The following is a 15,441-nucleotide window of genomic DNA, read 5'->3' on the forward strand; positions in this document are numbered from 1 at the left end:
GGAGGGAAAAAGGAGCGTTTTCACGAGAACTTTACTGACGGCCTCGCTGGGGTCCCGCCGCAGCAGTGCCGCGCCACGGGCCAGCGGTCGTCCGGGGCTGCACACCAGTGAGTAAAGAAGCAGGTAGGCGAGAAGCCCTGCTCAGCGCTTGGGTTTTGTCACCCGAGGACTTTGCCCATGTCTCCGTCCCCCGCCAGAGGCTCGAAGTGACTCAGGCTTTGGCAGGTTTGTTAAGGATCCCAGCTGCGCGGGGCGAAGCGAAGAGGCAGAGCCTGTCCGCACAAAAAAATGTCAGCACTCGCAGTGTTTTCCAACCTCGAAGTGCCTTTGCTACCAACCCTTCCAGCCTCCTTTCCGCTCTTGTGGCACGTTAACAAAGCGACTCCGTTTCTCTTTCACGGGGCCGTCGTGTTCCCCGCTTCCTCCTTTGGCACGAGGAAAATCGGTCGCAAAGATTTCCCGAGCGGAGCTGCAGACGTGGCTGCACCGATAGCTGCAAGCAAGGCAACTGCTGCTGGTTTTCCCCCGCTGCCCAAAGCGTGACAGGCAGCTACACGCAAGCGGCAGCTGACCTCCCGCCCCGACTCCGACTTTTGCAAAAAAACTTATGCAACTCTGCAACTAATCTTCATTAATCTCGAGCAAGGCATCTAAATCCAAAGAATAAGCCTGTTCTTCCCCACCCCCTCCCAAACCTATCAGTACAGTAAAAAAAGCAAACACGGAGAAGCAAAGTTCACAGCATTGTAATATTCCTTTCAATGAGAGCAAAGTGTCCTGAATCTGCTCCGAAGTAAACTCTCCTGTCCTGCCGTTTCCCATGCACAGCGGCCAATGATCCTAAGAGAAAAGCTGCTTTAGGACTTATTAGCACTTGCTCGCAGCTGAACCATGGAAGTCTCTACTCTCACTGCGTACCATTGCTTTGCTTTTGTCTGGTATTTTTTTGTCAGCTATTCAATCACACTCGTAAGAGCAGAAGAGCGGCCATCTGAAGTGTTCTCTTACGGTGGGCAGTGGAAATATTTGACAGTCCTCAATCTGGTAAGCAAATCGTGTTGTGCAGTGATACCAATATGTCTGTTTGTTTGTCTGCCATCTGTGCCTCAAGACATATGCAGCTGCTGTATTTGCTGCTGTTAAACTGCTTCCTTTAATGGTTTATGCCCCAAAGGAGACTAAGCAGGTACCCCTGCTTGTGCTGTGAAACGGGGTCACTGGCTTCACGTGGAAAGAGTACTGGGTGGCAAGGTGGTCGGCTTTCCAAAGGTGAGTATGCTGGAGGTAGCTGCCTCCTTATACAGCACGAGCTATCGGTGAGAAGAGGGGGGAAAAAAAAGTAGAATACGGCCAGTCAGGATGTGCAAGTTTGATGTGTGTTATTTAACCCTTAATCTACAGCTAAGAAGCAACAACACACATTATAATACTGCTTGCAGTTTGACTTCCATTTTCAGTAGGTTTGCATGTCTTGCAAATTAAAGGAAAGGTGAAACAAAGCGTGATGCTAATTTTGCCACTCAGAGCACATGCTTCACTTGAAAATCAGTTTAGAGCATGAGCAAAAGAAATTCCAACCTGGAAAGAGAGATACTTGTGACATTATTGCATATGTTTTAATAGTACTATCTGCTTTTTGCTACATTTCCTAAAATTACACGGAAAAATGTTGACCATAATGTGTTCCAGTTCTATTAGGCTAACATGTCACAGGGTACAAATTGCAATAAAAGCACAAGAGCTGCTCTGAGGGAGAAGGGTTGTTTGCAGTCCAAGTGGTTTGCCACTGACTTACGATGGTGGTGGTCAAGGGCTGGAAAGATGGAGCATGTTGGGGGTGTCGCTACCAGGCACAAGTTCCGGGGACACCTGCTAGTCTGAAGGGTGACAAAGGGGACCTCCATAGCCTTTCCTCCATTCTGCATGACAGGCAGAGTTAAATATCAGTGGAAGTCCTGGCCCTGCCTATATTTATCTCTGCCTTTAGAGGCGTCATGTTATGACAACGCAGGAGCCACCCCACAGCGGCGTTCAAAGGCAAACTCTTACGTGTGCCTCTAGTGCCCAATGGATATGTAATACAAGAACCTAATCTCACCTCCACTGGCACAGAGCCTAACCTAACAGGTTCCCAGCTCTAGGTGGGGCCTTTGACGACTCCTGGGGACTTCAGAAATATTATAACCAGAAGGAAAAAGCAGTGACAGCCATGTGAGGTACCCAGCAGCAGTCCAGGCTTCAGGGAGCCACAGTGTCCTTCTCAGGCGCCAAGCCCAGGGCCATCAGAGCGGGAAGAAGGAGGGTGTATGTATCGCGGCAGTCAAGATTGCATTGGCATGTTGCTGTATTAGCTTCTATCATTTTGACTTTTTATGATTTTTTTAAAACAACTTTTACTAAAACACTAGCGGTAAAATGGTCAGGATTCAACAACCGTAAGGATATTCAGATCCTCACTCTGGGAAGTGTGTTGGCACACGCCAGCAGACTAAAGCACCAACAGCCAGGGCCCAAACAAGCTGCTGCCTCTTTGCCCAATTCCTCTCCTTTAGTTCTTGGATAAAGCTGGCCCCATCCAAGCACCAGCCGTACCCTCAGGCAAAGCAAAAGTCTCCATCCCCCTTCTCCAGACACAGCTATAATGAGGTCTAACTCACCAGTATAATGACATGGCTTTAAAATATGAGGTCAAGAGGAGAAAGCGATCCTTCTCTGAGTCTTCTGGGAAACAGAAAGACTCATTGAAATTAGTATCCTGCTTCCTCCAGTGACCAGCAGTGGATGATCAGGAAAAGGAGACATAAGATAAGAGATGTAAGTCAGAGAGCAAGTGTAATATGATCCGTCCACAGGTTTAACCTCTCGGCTTGGTTTAACAAGCAAATACAGACCTGAACCAGGAGCTAAATCCAGGCTGTTGTAGCTAATCCCCATTCCAAGCCTTTCTGCTACGCAGTCATCTATCGAAAGAAAAAACAGAACTATTTATGTTTGTTACCTTCCGTATCTTGTGCCAACAAATCCCGCAACTCCATTTTGCTGATGTGAGAAAGCAATTCGTTTTGTTGGTATAAACCTACTTTCTGATAACTGAATTGTTACAATTTAGTTCCTTTCCCTTTCTTTCTTTCTTTCTCTTTCTCTTTCTCTATTTTTTTTTCTTTTTCTTTTCCTTTTTTTTTTTGCCACTCATTATTTTAGCGACCTCTACCATGTTTTTCCCTTAGTTATTCTTTCCTCTAGGCTGAAAAGTCTAATCTTTTCATCTCTCTTCACAAAGGGCTCCTGCTTTCATTAAAACATCCTTGTTGTCCTGCTCAGTAGTTTTTCTACTTTTAAGAAGGGGTTAAGTAGGACAGCTTGCAGCAGTCAAGCTATGAGCACAGCATGGATTTATACAGTGGCCTAAAAGACTTTCCTAGTCTGTTGTTTTTTTCCTTCTTAAAACTTTTTAACTCTCTGTCTTTTTTGATTACCAATAAGCAAAAAGCTAGATATTTTAGAGAGCTAATCCACAGAGAGTCCAAAATTGCTTTCCTGAATGGTAAAAGTTAATTTAGAACTCATTGCTGAAAACATATACTTGAGGCTGCTTTTTTTTTTCTGGAGTGCATGTCTTTGCATTTACCAGCACTGATTTTCACCTGCTATTTGATCTCTCAGGCACTCAGTATCCTGAGATTCTTTGGCAATTTTGCAGTCAGGCTTAGCTTTGACAGAAAAAAAATACATATATTTATGAAGCTTTATCACCTCACTGTTCACCTTCTTTTCTAGCTCACTCATTACTCTGCAGAACGGCTCAGGTCTCATTAAATCTGAGTGAGCGGAGGCCCTGGCTTCTCTTATTCAGTCCTTCATTCCCTATCTTTTAACCAGTTATTGATCCAGCCCTGACTCTAAAACGGAGCTGTCAGCCAACAGGGAGATGATTTGGCTGAAGACAACGTTGCCTTTCTCTCGCACAGTAAAGGTGGTCACAGGGCAGGGAGTGGAAAATTGCTCCTTCATGGTTTGTAGTCCTTTGCAGAGATTATTTATTTATTTATTTGTAATAACAGGTTGCCAAAGAGGGAGAGGGGTTGGGGGGGGGAGAAATATTCGCAGCCGGGGCTCAGAGCGGCGAAGTCACGTTTTCCGATGTCCCCTTCGAATGGACGAGTGCTCAGGTGGCTGCCTTCCCGCACGCGCGGCTGCAAATAACAACTGGGTTGCACTTCTGCACATTTGGAAGTAGGCCCAGGAAACGCCTGGGGATGCCAAGAAATACAGTCCCAGGAAAGAAGAGCAGAACAGCAATTCCTGCTGGAAGAGGCTGATCTGGAGGAATTGCCGCACTGGGCTGGGCCTGTGCCTCCAAAACCTCCCCGGGCCAGGTGGAGAGAGCGCTCGTCCAGCTCCTCCATGTCCTGCCAGGCTGCGACTGCCTGGCCTCTGGCATTTGCCGGCTCCATTGCTCGGAAATTTTTCCCCCAAACTCCTCTTCTTCGCTCTTTGGAATTGCTTTTTAGAAAACGCAAGAAATTCCATCCTACAGAAAATTGCTGTGTCTCACTTGCTCTTGTGAAATGAAAGATACTGGGAAATGTGAATTTTTCCAGGGACATATATACAGTTGGACTCCTAGCTCTGCTGAAAGAATTTCTTCTAGATGTGATCCTCTTTTAGTGACTCTTTCAGTTCCTCACTATCCATATGATTCTCCCAAGAGGACTACAGCTCTGATCTTATTTTGGATTCAGCTATCTAGCTAATGATTATCGCAATCAAGACCCAAAAAGGAGCTATTTTTGTTAAAAAAGAAAGAAAGAAAGAAAGAAAGAAAGAAAGAGAAGATACGTAGGTTTAGTTTCAGAGGTGTTCATTGATTAATTATTGAACAAGTAGAAATGACAGATAAAAACAGTTTTGTGTCCATTTGTCTTAACAGAACAGAACAGCTGAAGCTGAATCATTCATTGACTAGTATCTGAGCTCATAAAAGTCTGCTCATTGCCATAAATCATAGTAAATCGTTGCATGAAGAGACACTGCACCTTTAAAAAACTATTAACTGCATTCCTATCCCATTTTATTCCTTACACTTTTGTCTCCTGTAATTGAAATGTTTTCAATTCTCCTGAAAGCTGTTTTTTATTTATTCCAAAATAGACCTAGTATTTATTATACATATTTTCCAGAACGTTATTATGAGACTATATATGTGTCTATACTAAATGCTCGCTGTTATGTCTAATAGCCTACTTGGAATATTAGATTTATCCCCCCATAGGGACAAAGCTTGGAGCTCAAGTAATTTACACTAGTTTGAGAATTCAGTATACTCATATGACTAGATCTTATATGTGAAAATAAATCATGTCAGGTTAGTTAAATAGAAATACCCCTTTGATAAAAAGGGGCAGCAGATAAAAATGAAGTTTGTTTTTTTCACAATTATTCTTAGTTTGGAAAATCTATCTGGCCAGATTAAGCATTTCTAAAGCACCTAGCACCATGTAACTTTGCAGAGTTTATAGAGAAAAGCAAAATCTCTCCAAAAAGGATAATCAAATCCATATTCTCCTCTTTGGGTTAATCATTAGTTTTCTGAATGCTTCCAGTCCTCTTTCTATTCTTGTGGGAATACTTTAGGGGATCCTCTTTATTTACAGTCAGTGAATTTATATTCTATAAGTGGCTGCAATATATTTGTGAGTGCCAGCACTGCTGGTTGGGAAATTCACAGGACATCTGGAATAATTTGATGTTTTCATGTCAATTTTTTTTAATGTCAACATTCTCCCATTAGTGAAAGGCTGCAAGAATTGGATACTCTTTTCTTGTAGGAATAAGCTCGAGTCTGGAAGAATGCAGATTTGCAGTCCTAATTCAAGTCTATTGGTGGTTCATCCTGCCAGGCTGTGTATTATTGAAATGCTAGGAAGGATTCTAGCTATGCTCAGTTTTCTTGTTTGAAAAGTACTTTTGTATTCTCCCGTTGCTCCTGAAAATGCAGGCTGATTACAAACTAACCAAAATCCCTTTGAGTACTCTATGATGGACAAGGGTAGAGCTATGAGCACCACAAAAATAAACTCCTGAGACTGAGTTCAAACTCCTTCAGGAATTGCTTTTTCTTTCTTTCTTCTTCTTCTTTTTTTTTTTTTTTTTTTTTTTTTTTTTATGTTCAACCAGAGAAATAGATCAGACTACATATACAGATAAGTATTTTCCATATGGAAGATAACATTGTCTTCTCCTGCATATGACAGAATATTTACCAGACTGAGAATGTGGCTGTTTTGGGACTATCTGTTTCTTTTCAGAAATGTTTATTTTAGTTAATTTTGAAAGGGAGAGGAGGGGGAGAAAAAGGGAGAAGCCCTATCCCTGTCTCATGGTTAATGTAAGCCCAACCATGAACAAGATAGTAACAGCCCCATCCCCTGGGAACCGTGCCTTTCCCTAATTGCTTTATTGGCAATTAGTCACCATGTGTCACCACCCTCTTGCAGCCATTTTTCATGCGTTTTACAGAAAGTTACTGCCGGCTATTTAGGGTGCAACAACGGCTTCTGTTCATTACGAGGCTTTTTGTAGCCCTTCCAGGACTAGGTTTCGGTGTTCTGGGCACATACTTGGGCCGAACACATCCTCGGCTCCAAGTACACCTCGCCCCAGTAAGTACTCTTCTGGGCCAGGCCCACAGCTTGCAGGGTTGAGTCCCTAAGAACTGAATTATGTCCGGAGTTACAGAAACCCATTGTGATAACGGAGAAAGAAAACCATATTTAAAATAGCTATTTTGGGTGTCTTGAAACCGAACCAAGCTGTAGGTCAGTTCTGATGAAGCGGCACAGTTTTAATGTAAAAATGTGGCTGCACACCTCATGTTCTTCAGAGGAGACGTGGGCGTTGCAGCTGACCTGGGTGATGTGTGACCTCTGATACACACCGCCGGAGTGACCGGGGGCACCTCACCTGCCCGCATTAGCATGTGCCCATCTGCTCCCCCATGGGCTTGCATGGCGACAGAGGCACAGTGCCAGTCACTTGGATGGACTCTGGGCTGGAGTCGACCGTGGCCACCGTCTGGACTGTGCATGTCCTTTCCCTTAGCCTGGAAGCCGGGATGCAGATGGGGATAGCTGTAGATAACTGCATTAATACTTCAGTCAGGCCTCCTCAAGAGGACTCAGTTTCTAAGACTTCCTGAAAATGCTTGAGGAAGCGCTTGTTTGAAGATGGGCACGGTGAAATCATGCTCCTTTCCTCAACTCAGACGTTTTGATAATAGAGGAATTTCTGAGGGAAAAGTATTGCTCTAATTCTGTCACCTCCCCAGCACCACCCTTCTCGGCTCCATCAGAAACCGATGAAGTAATCAGCCCCAACTTCAGACATCACACGCTTCGCTCTAAATAAATATCTGATTCAGAGTAAGATCATGGCAAAAGAGATCTCATCCTGAAAGCTGTAACACAGCCTCTTTCCATTTAAGCAGCACTAGCTGGCTGAGCATCTGCTATAGACTGAATTTCCCGTCTCACTTCTCTTTGGGACAACCTAGTCTTGAAAAGAAGAGGACACCCCATGACTTAGCAGAGCTGGATCAGACGTGGTGCTGAATGCAAGGCAGCAGGGAAAGAGAAGTACTTTTCTGATAGGCTTTGTCTTGCTTTCTGACACATCTGGTTCAGCACAATCTGTTGTGTAGCATTAGGAGAGACAATGAAGTAATCAGAAAAGCAATATTGGTTTAAATGACAATTTTCTGACAATTGCAAATCCAGTTTGCAGAAATGAATTGTATTGCAGTGCACTTATCTGATTATTTGCAAAATCCTCCCAGCTCCCTCACCAGGCAACCCTATCCTCAGTACTTGTGAATGATATTAAAAAAAAAAAAAAATCTAGAATTCATTAGCATCAGAGCTCAACTTACTCAGTTCCAGTTACTAAGGTATGGATTTCTGTTTTTAAGCACTTGAAATCATTTCCTGAATTCCATTGAATTCAGCAAAAGAGGATCAGGTTTTGGTAACTTTTGCACCACATTAACATGTTGGAGCATTTAGCACTACTTGGCTGGTACAACATGAGAGCAGTTGCGCTACGAGTCCCCAGAAAGAAGGCCCTGTGTTGGCTATGCCATAAGAGAAGCTATCTAGCAATTGCTTTATGGAAAACCTTTCTTGGCATTTTCTGAGTTTTGTTCTCTCCTGTTCCTGCTCAGATACATTGAACATAACAATTAACATATAAAGTGTGAAGGAGCCAGCTTTCAACACATCCTTCCACCCTCCAATCTAAATCACATCACACATCTCTGTTTAGTCTATTAAACGAGATACTGTTAAAGTTATCTCCCAAACTACTGTATTTAATCAGTTTCGGTTAGTAAAAAAGATTTAGCCAAAAGCTATTTCCCTCATGTGGGCTTGCAGCTCATGAACAAAACAGCTCCCTGAGGAGCAAGAACTGAGTTCACTGAGCAACGTGCTAATTAAAGCTGGATAAGTTTCCCTCATTAGGTGTAATTACTTCAGGTTTTGCAGGCTCTCTTCTATGGGGTGTCCTTCCTGACTGATGTGTTGAGACTAATTAAGAAACTGCGATGTGTTAAGTGCGTAATTTCCAGCAGAGACCTTCTTTTCAGTGTCCTGGCTTTCCCAGTGTCCACAGTAAGTAACCTCTGTACATAAAAATAATTAGTTTCTATATATTCATAGATGTATATTGCATAGCATGTACATATATAAAACAGATAATAACTAACAAGTATGCTTTCTTTTACCATTTGAAAATGGTTCTGGAGCATTTAAAAGAAAAAACGGTGCTCAGATCTGCCTACAAATCTTGTTCTCAGTTGAATGCAAAGCCTGCTGTACAAACTTTAGGGTTGCTGTCCCTGAACAAACACAAACTGACCCCAACGGGTGAAGCGTAACCTCTCCGTTAATCTTATGTCCCAAATAGCTTTGGCATTATCTACTTATGGCATTTCCCTGAAGGGCAGCACAGGCCAGCAGGATATGAGACAGTACCTAAGAGGCAGCAGGATCTTGCACTCCCTTCTCTGACTCCAGAATGGCTTTAAATAAGCATGAGAGAGAAACAGATTCACAGGACGTTAGTTACAGCCATAGCTGACATCAGGTTCACCATGGAGCATCTACTCACACATGGACGATGCTTTTTACCACACTGTTACGAGTTGAATGGGAACCAGAGGGTTACTTAGACGTGTTGGTACTGCTGTGCGTAAGTGAAACCTGTGATCTCACGTGCTGAGAAGAGCTACTTAAATCTGGTCCCCAAGCAGCTCAGTGTGCTGGCTCAGTAAAGAAGTCCTGCCAGGGATGGAGCTGCACTGGCTCGTTTATCATCTTCCCTGCACAGGCGTCTTCACAAGGCTGCTGTCATATCCCCAAGCATCCTCACAGTGCGCACACGACGGAAGCAGTAGTCTTCCAGCATCTCAAACCCCTGATTTCTAACCCCAGATGCAGATGTGCTCAACTAGCAAATGAGGCCAAGAAAGTGCAAATAAACTCCTGGATATCAGTAGCTGACACCAGAGCTCATTTCCTCCAGCTAAATTTTTCCACTGTAAATCCTCCTCTATTGGAGGAGACGAGTGCCCACAATGCAGCTTGTTTCTGCTCCTGCAATTAAGGAATTAGGCTTATGAATTTTAAAGATAGGGTAAATTTTAGAAGAACCGTCTCACCAAGATCTGTTTTTACTTTGTTACTGAGCCGTGGCTTGACAACCAACCTCTGTTTGAGAACTTCTGGATCATCAAAAGATCCCACCTGTAAAAAAAAGTGAAGTTTAAAGCTACTCAAGTATTCCAAAGAAAATGTCAAGGTTGGCAGCTAATAAAGGAAAGGTTTCTCACAGTATCAGCACAGAGCACTGCACCTCACTGTAAAAATTCCTTTCTTTATGTGGTAACATGTGATATATCTAATTATCTGGCAATCTCATCATTTTTCATGTAGGAGATATTTTGCCTTCTCAGAAATGAAAGCACTATCTAACTCCCATCAACTATGTTTTTCTTTCACTTATTTTGTTTCCAGTTTGTGTGTGTATCCTTTTGGGCACTGTATACCTACAATCGAGAGCTGGTTTACCCCAAAAGCCTTGATGGAATCATTCCCCCATGGTTAAATCACGCTATGGTGAGTAAGAAACACCACTCTCTTGCACAGAATAGAGGCTTGGCAATGCGCATCCCATCATTGCATTCTGTAGCTTTCTGAAAGAGTTTCACAACTGCTTCTTTCTCACTTCTTTCTTCCTACTTCTCTGAAGCTGATGTTGAGCTGTACACAACAGACAGATGCATGTGCTTGAAGTTGCCTAAAGAAGGCTTTTAGCACACAAGGAAAGTCATTGAATTATTGCTTGTCGAATCTCTTAAGACAATGAAATGATGTGAAGTCATAGATAAAAAAAAATCCTACTCAGTTATTGTAACTCAAAAAATAGATTGTTTCTGCAAACATAAGCCTATGAAATACAAAATGGCTAGGAGTACAGCAAAGCATTTCTTAATGTTTAAAAAAGGTAAAAGAACCAAAGAACATATGACAGCCCAACAGCTAATAAGCTAATGTGTGCACAGCTTTGAATAGCTGAACTGAAATGATTGTTTACAGATTTCTATAAATACCTTCCAGATTTCTCCTTCATTTGCTCTGACTGTTTTTATGATGTGTTGAATAATCACGTATTTCTCATCAGTCAAGTGTAAGGAGACTGACAGTAACATGGAAACTGTGGGTGGATTGTAAGGTCATAGTGGCCTCATGGGGCTAGTGGGAAGGGGGAGAGAAGGGAGATGTTCAGTGCTAGACTTAATCAGGAGAGCCAGAAAGTATGAAATAATCGCACAGAAGTCTCATTTATCTCTAGACTTGAGTTTCTTAAACACAACACATTGCAATCCACTGCAGCAGTGGCAATGTGTTTTGAAGATAAATGCAAGAGGCTTTAGGATTTTGAGCTGAAAACACTTGTTAAATGTTTTGAACAGCCACTTGATTTACATATACATATTCAAATACATGCATCCGGAATCCAAACATACATAGACATAGCCACATTACTGATATCCAAGTGACAAACTGCAGTCATTTTGCACTTTTAACCTCATCACCTGCTCTCTGCCCCCAAATCCATCTCCACCGAGGCTCCGAAGCAACACGCCAAACCTCCAAACAGATGCAAGCAGGGGCTGCTCTTTCTCAAAAGCATTGTCAACCAAAAAAAAATGATCCCTTTTGTTCTCAATAACACATCAGCTTCAGGTCCTCCAGGATTCAGTACCAGTGACCAGTCAAAGTTGAGTAAACTCTTCACAGTAATAGATGAACTGAGGAAGGGAAGGGTGTATGGGAGTGAGAGAAGATGGGCTTTGCTTTCTGTTTTAATCTCAGAGCACAGCTGGGAATTTGCCCTTTCCATTTCCACATTTATTTATGACTTGGGTAGGTTGAGAGGTGCTAGAACTTACATTTTTGTTTTATGTGGAAGAACTATTTGCAGGAATTCCTAAAATGTGTTCATTATAACTTCTTTCTTAGCCTACCTACATCTACATTTCATAACAGAGTCATTTTGACAACAACAAAAAGCTTTTCCATCTCAGAAATGTCAAAAACAGGTGTTAAAAAAGAAAAACAATTCTTCCTCAAAATTATTTTGACGAGAGAAACTTTACACAAAGCAAACCTCTATCAAAACCTAGTATTTTATTTCTAAAGCTCTTAATACTCTGCAGACATCTTGCATTTGACAGTTCCTGGGTGGGAAGTTTTCCTTCCAGTAACTAGTGAGTGTAAGACATCTGCCACAAGTGTAGACTGATGCCTGCTATTGACAAGCCACATCTTTTGGGATGTGTTCCAGTACCAGTGTCTTAGAAGTCAGTTATCCACCAATTCACTGAAGTAAACTGTGTGCTGCATTGCCTGGCTCTGAAACAAGGGCCATTATGCAGCCAACACAATATCCCTCCAGCCAAAAGAGAACCTGCTCAGTTTAGTCCCCATAAAAGTATATATAGGATTACCACAACTTCTTAGTTGTGGAAACAGGTGAGGTGGGCAGCAAAACTATGGCTGAAGGCAAAATTTCTACAAATGCCATGATGGAGATTTGAAAAGAAAACTTTTGATGTGCTTTAGAAGGAAGCTGTCTTTCAGCATTGCAGAAAGCTTTATTTCTAGACAAATATGTTCAGGTCTTCAAGCTTAGCTGAGGCAATTCTTTTTTCCAATCCAAAATACCCACTGGAAACACTGTGAAGATCCAGGGAGCTACCAACGCTTGAAGGGACCAATCTCCAAGTGTTGATTGTCAAACAGACACTTTTTCTCTGGACTTTGTTTTCTTGCACATTGCTATACTTCATGGTTTGAGATTACAGACATTTCACAGTAGATATTGAATGTAGCATCTAGCTGGCCTTGGTAGAAAAAAAGACATCAGCGGTATACATCAGTGCCCTATCGTTTGCAGTAGGAGTGGGGTTTTTTTTTAACTTAGTCTATTTTAACATTGTAAATAGGGAAAGCATATGTTGTTATGTAACTGATGAGTGAATCTAAAAAATAAGCACACAGAAACAGTTCAGGAATACCAATCTTCCTGAGTTCACAGCGATGTTTTAGCATCTTCCTTGTAACAATCAACCAGCCACTCATTTTCCCCATCTACTACTCCTACACTATGACAGTGTCCTTGCCCACCTGGGATCCAGAGCTGTACCTAGAACACTGTTTTCTAGCCACATCTTTGCAGTCTCAACAGGAACGTTTTTTTGTTTTGCAGAAAGGTTGGCTAATGCAGAAAGAAATCCTGCTAATAATTTAAAGAGGCTGTAGGTTCCAGCATACCTGTGTTTCTCTCGCTGCCTTTCTATGGAGTTTAACCCAAGCTGGTGCCTCAGTTTCCTCTTCTGTCTGTCTTGGATAATTATGTTTTACCATCTTTACACAAAGCTTTGAGACTCATGACTGAAAAAAAAATACTTAGGTCTCAAGCACAGTTATTTTACTTGAACAAGATTTTCTAAGTGGAAGATGGCCGAGATTAAAAGCTGCATTGGCCCGGTCACCAAGTGAAATTGTTTATTTCTTTCTCAGTCTTCTCTTTTCAAGCAACATCTGGATACTCTCCGGAAGGTTACTAACTGCTGTAGACAGCTTGGATTGAATCATATGCATGTATTATTCAATTTAATGGCAGTATAAGGGAATACTACATTTCAAAGGGGCTGACAATTGAACGTTAAGCAAAAAGGGGCAACAGTGGGTCAGAAGAGATCACTCAAAAACGTTTTTCTATAACAAAAGAAAGGTTATATGTCAACATTGTCCAGATTCATCCACAAAAACTGTAATGGTACAACTGTCCTTTTGTAAAGAAGGTTTATGTTTTTTTAGTCTGTAAAGCACAATCTTGGAAAAAGCACATTTTATTTTCGGGCTGCAGCTATATTTGGTTTATCCATCTCTTTGCATAACTTATTCTGTAGCTAGTTTACCCTCCCACCTTGATGAAAATCAAGATTTTATGGTCCTTGGCACTTTACAGACAGATAGTTATGAGCTATGCATGTTCTGGATATCCTGTAAACTAAATAACTAAGACTAACAGAGGGATGGTAAATGGAGGCACAGAAGAAAAATGACCTACCACTCACTTTTATTTGTACATAAGGGCATCTGTGTGAAGGATTATATGTTACTCTAGTTACTTTAGGAAGCTCCTGCATCAATAACCAACCCAGTGGTTGCAAAATCTGTGTGTACAGCAGAAGCCACTTGCTCAAGCTCCAAGCACGTATGCAAGAGCCACTTCAGTTTCAGCTCTGACCAACTCAATCGATTCTTCTTGCAACTGGTATTTAATGCTTAATAATTCTTTCATATTTACAAAAGAGAGAAACATTTCCATTTGTTTGCATTTCACAGTATCTAAATTTTAAGCTCTCTGGCAACTATGGACATTTACAGACTCCCAAATGTGTTCAGCTTTTGGCAAAGAAGAAGAATGTCTGTGTGAGGGATATGGCACGTTAAATTAATCACCCGACACATTTAAGTGCAAAGATGCTTAACTTTTCCCAGCACTACATACATTTTTTTGAAGTTTCCATTTTTGTTGACATTAGCCCATTTCCTCAGGGAGAGAGTATGTGTTTCAGAGACAAATGTTATGGCAGGGAATCCTCCCTGACTTCTGCTACCCCAGAGTGCACAGGTGCAGCCTCCACAACCCGCCCCGTGAATGAACAGCTGGAGAAAAATATTCCACAGTGAAGAGATGTGTCATTTTAGTCTCATGTTCCCTTCCAGCTGCAGTACAACATCACTTTCTTCGACTATGTGTCTAATGTCAGGGATAAATGTGATTAAAATTCTGGCTTTGACGTTGACACAAAACATTTGCTAATAAGCATTCAGATATTCAGCCAGGGATTTATTTGCAAACACACATGTATGCACGCAGGAAATGTTACCTCTGATGCTGTTCTACCTTTGACCATACAATTACTATGATGTTTCCTCCATTTTCACAACCACGCCCCCAAAATAACTGCCTAACTCAAAAAAAACACAGAAAAATTATTGCTTGGCAGATGAACATTAATGGACGAGGAAAAGGCAGAAACAGGTGGTAGCTGAAAGTTCAGAGAAGAATGATGCTAAAGTTAAACTTGAGCAACAGCTTCCTGACTAATTTATTATCATACCTGCTCAGAACTAGAACTCTCTGTATCTCCCGCTCTGCTCATAAAATAAAAGCCAAGTAACATGAAAAGTTTATTTATTTAAATAATTTAACCAAGCCAACTTACTATTTAAACAATAGTAAACAAAACAATAAAATGAACAATACTGCTTAAGCCCTTCCCACCCCTGAAAGGAAATGGTTAAGAAAGGAGGAAAAAATAAAAAAGGACAGATTATAGAGTAATATTTTAGAGGAGGTATTTGAATGAAGACAGTATCATAGTAAAATAAATCAAAGGGGGGAATTTGTTCCAAGAGGAAGCCAAGAAAGGAGAGAGAGTACAGCGATCCAGAAAATTATGAGGAGTATAAAACTAAGTAGTGGTTATGGTGACAGGAAACCATTTAGTTTTATTATGCTCAGATAACATGGAGTGTAATTGTTTATAGAAACATCCAACTCAAAGGAAATTTCTCAGGACAATGGGATATCTCTCAACCGAGAACTGAATAACCGGGTAAACACCTCAAGCTTCAATACATAGACATTGGTTTTCTACATCTTGTAAGACAGCATGGAAATGGACTTTCACTTTTTGTTTGCAGTAACATACTGATGGAGAAGATGCAATCATGAGTATCTACCTGTGGTTTTCAGCACCCAGGCTCTTTGGGGAATTCATCTGAAAGAAGATGGGCACTTTTT

At 41.6% G+C, this 15,441-nt stretch overlaps 1 protein-coding gene across 1 annotated transcript in view; it reads left to right on the forward strand.

The window, feature by feature from the left end:
- The first annotated feature begins 751 nt into the window (after positions 1 to 751).
- Positions 752 to 15,441, forward strand: part of ADTRP (androgen dependent TFPI regulating protein) — a 32,157-nt gene continuing 17,467 nt past the window's right edge. Inside the window, exons 1-3 of the mRNA XM_062568048.1 lie at positions 752 to 1,044; positions 8,532 to 8,666; positions 10,071 to 10,172. Coding sequence (XP_062424032.1) covers positions 892 to 1,044; positions 8,532 to 8,666; positions 10,071 to 10,172 — 390 coding nt within the window. The 5' untranslated portion in view covers positions 752 to 891. The remainder of the gene's footprint in view (positions 1,045 to 8,531; positions 8,667 to 10,070; positions 10,173 to 15,441) is intronic.

This window comes from Rhea pennata, chromosome 2, assembly GCF_028389875.1.
Source record: "Rhea pennata isolate bPtePen1 chromosome 2, bPtePen1.pri, whole genome shotgun sequence".
Taxonomy (NCBI): Eukaryota; Metazoa; Chordata; class Aves; order Rheiformes; family Rheidae; genus Rhea; species Rhea pennata.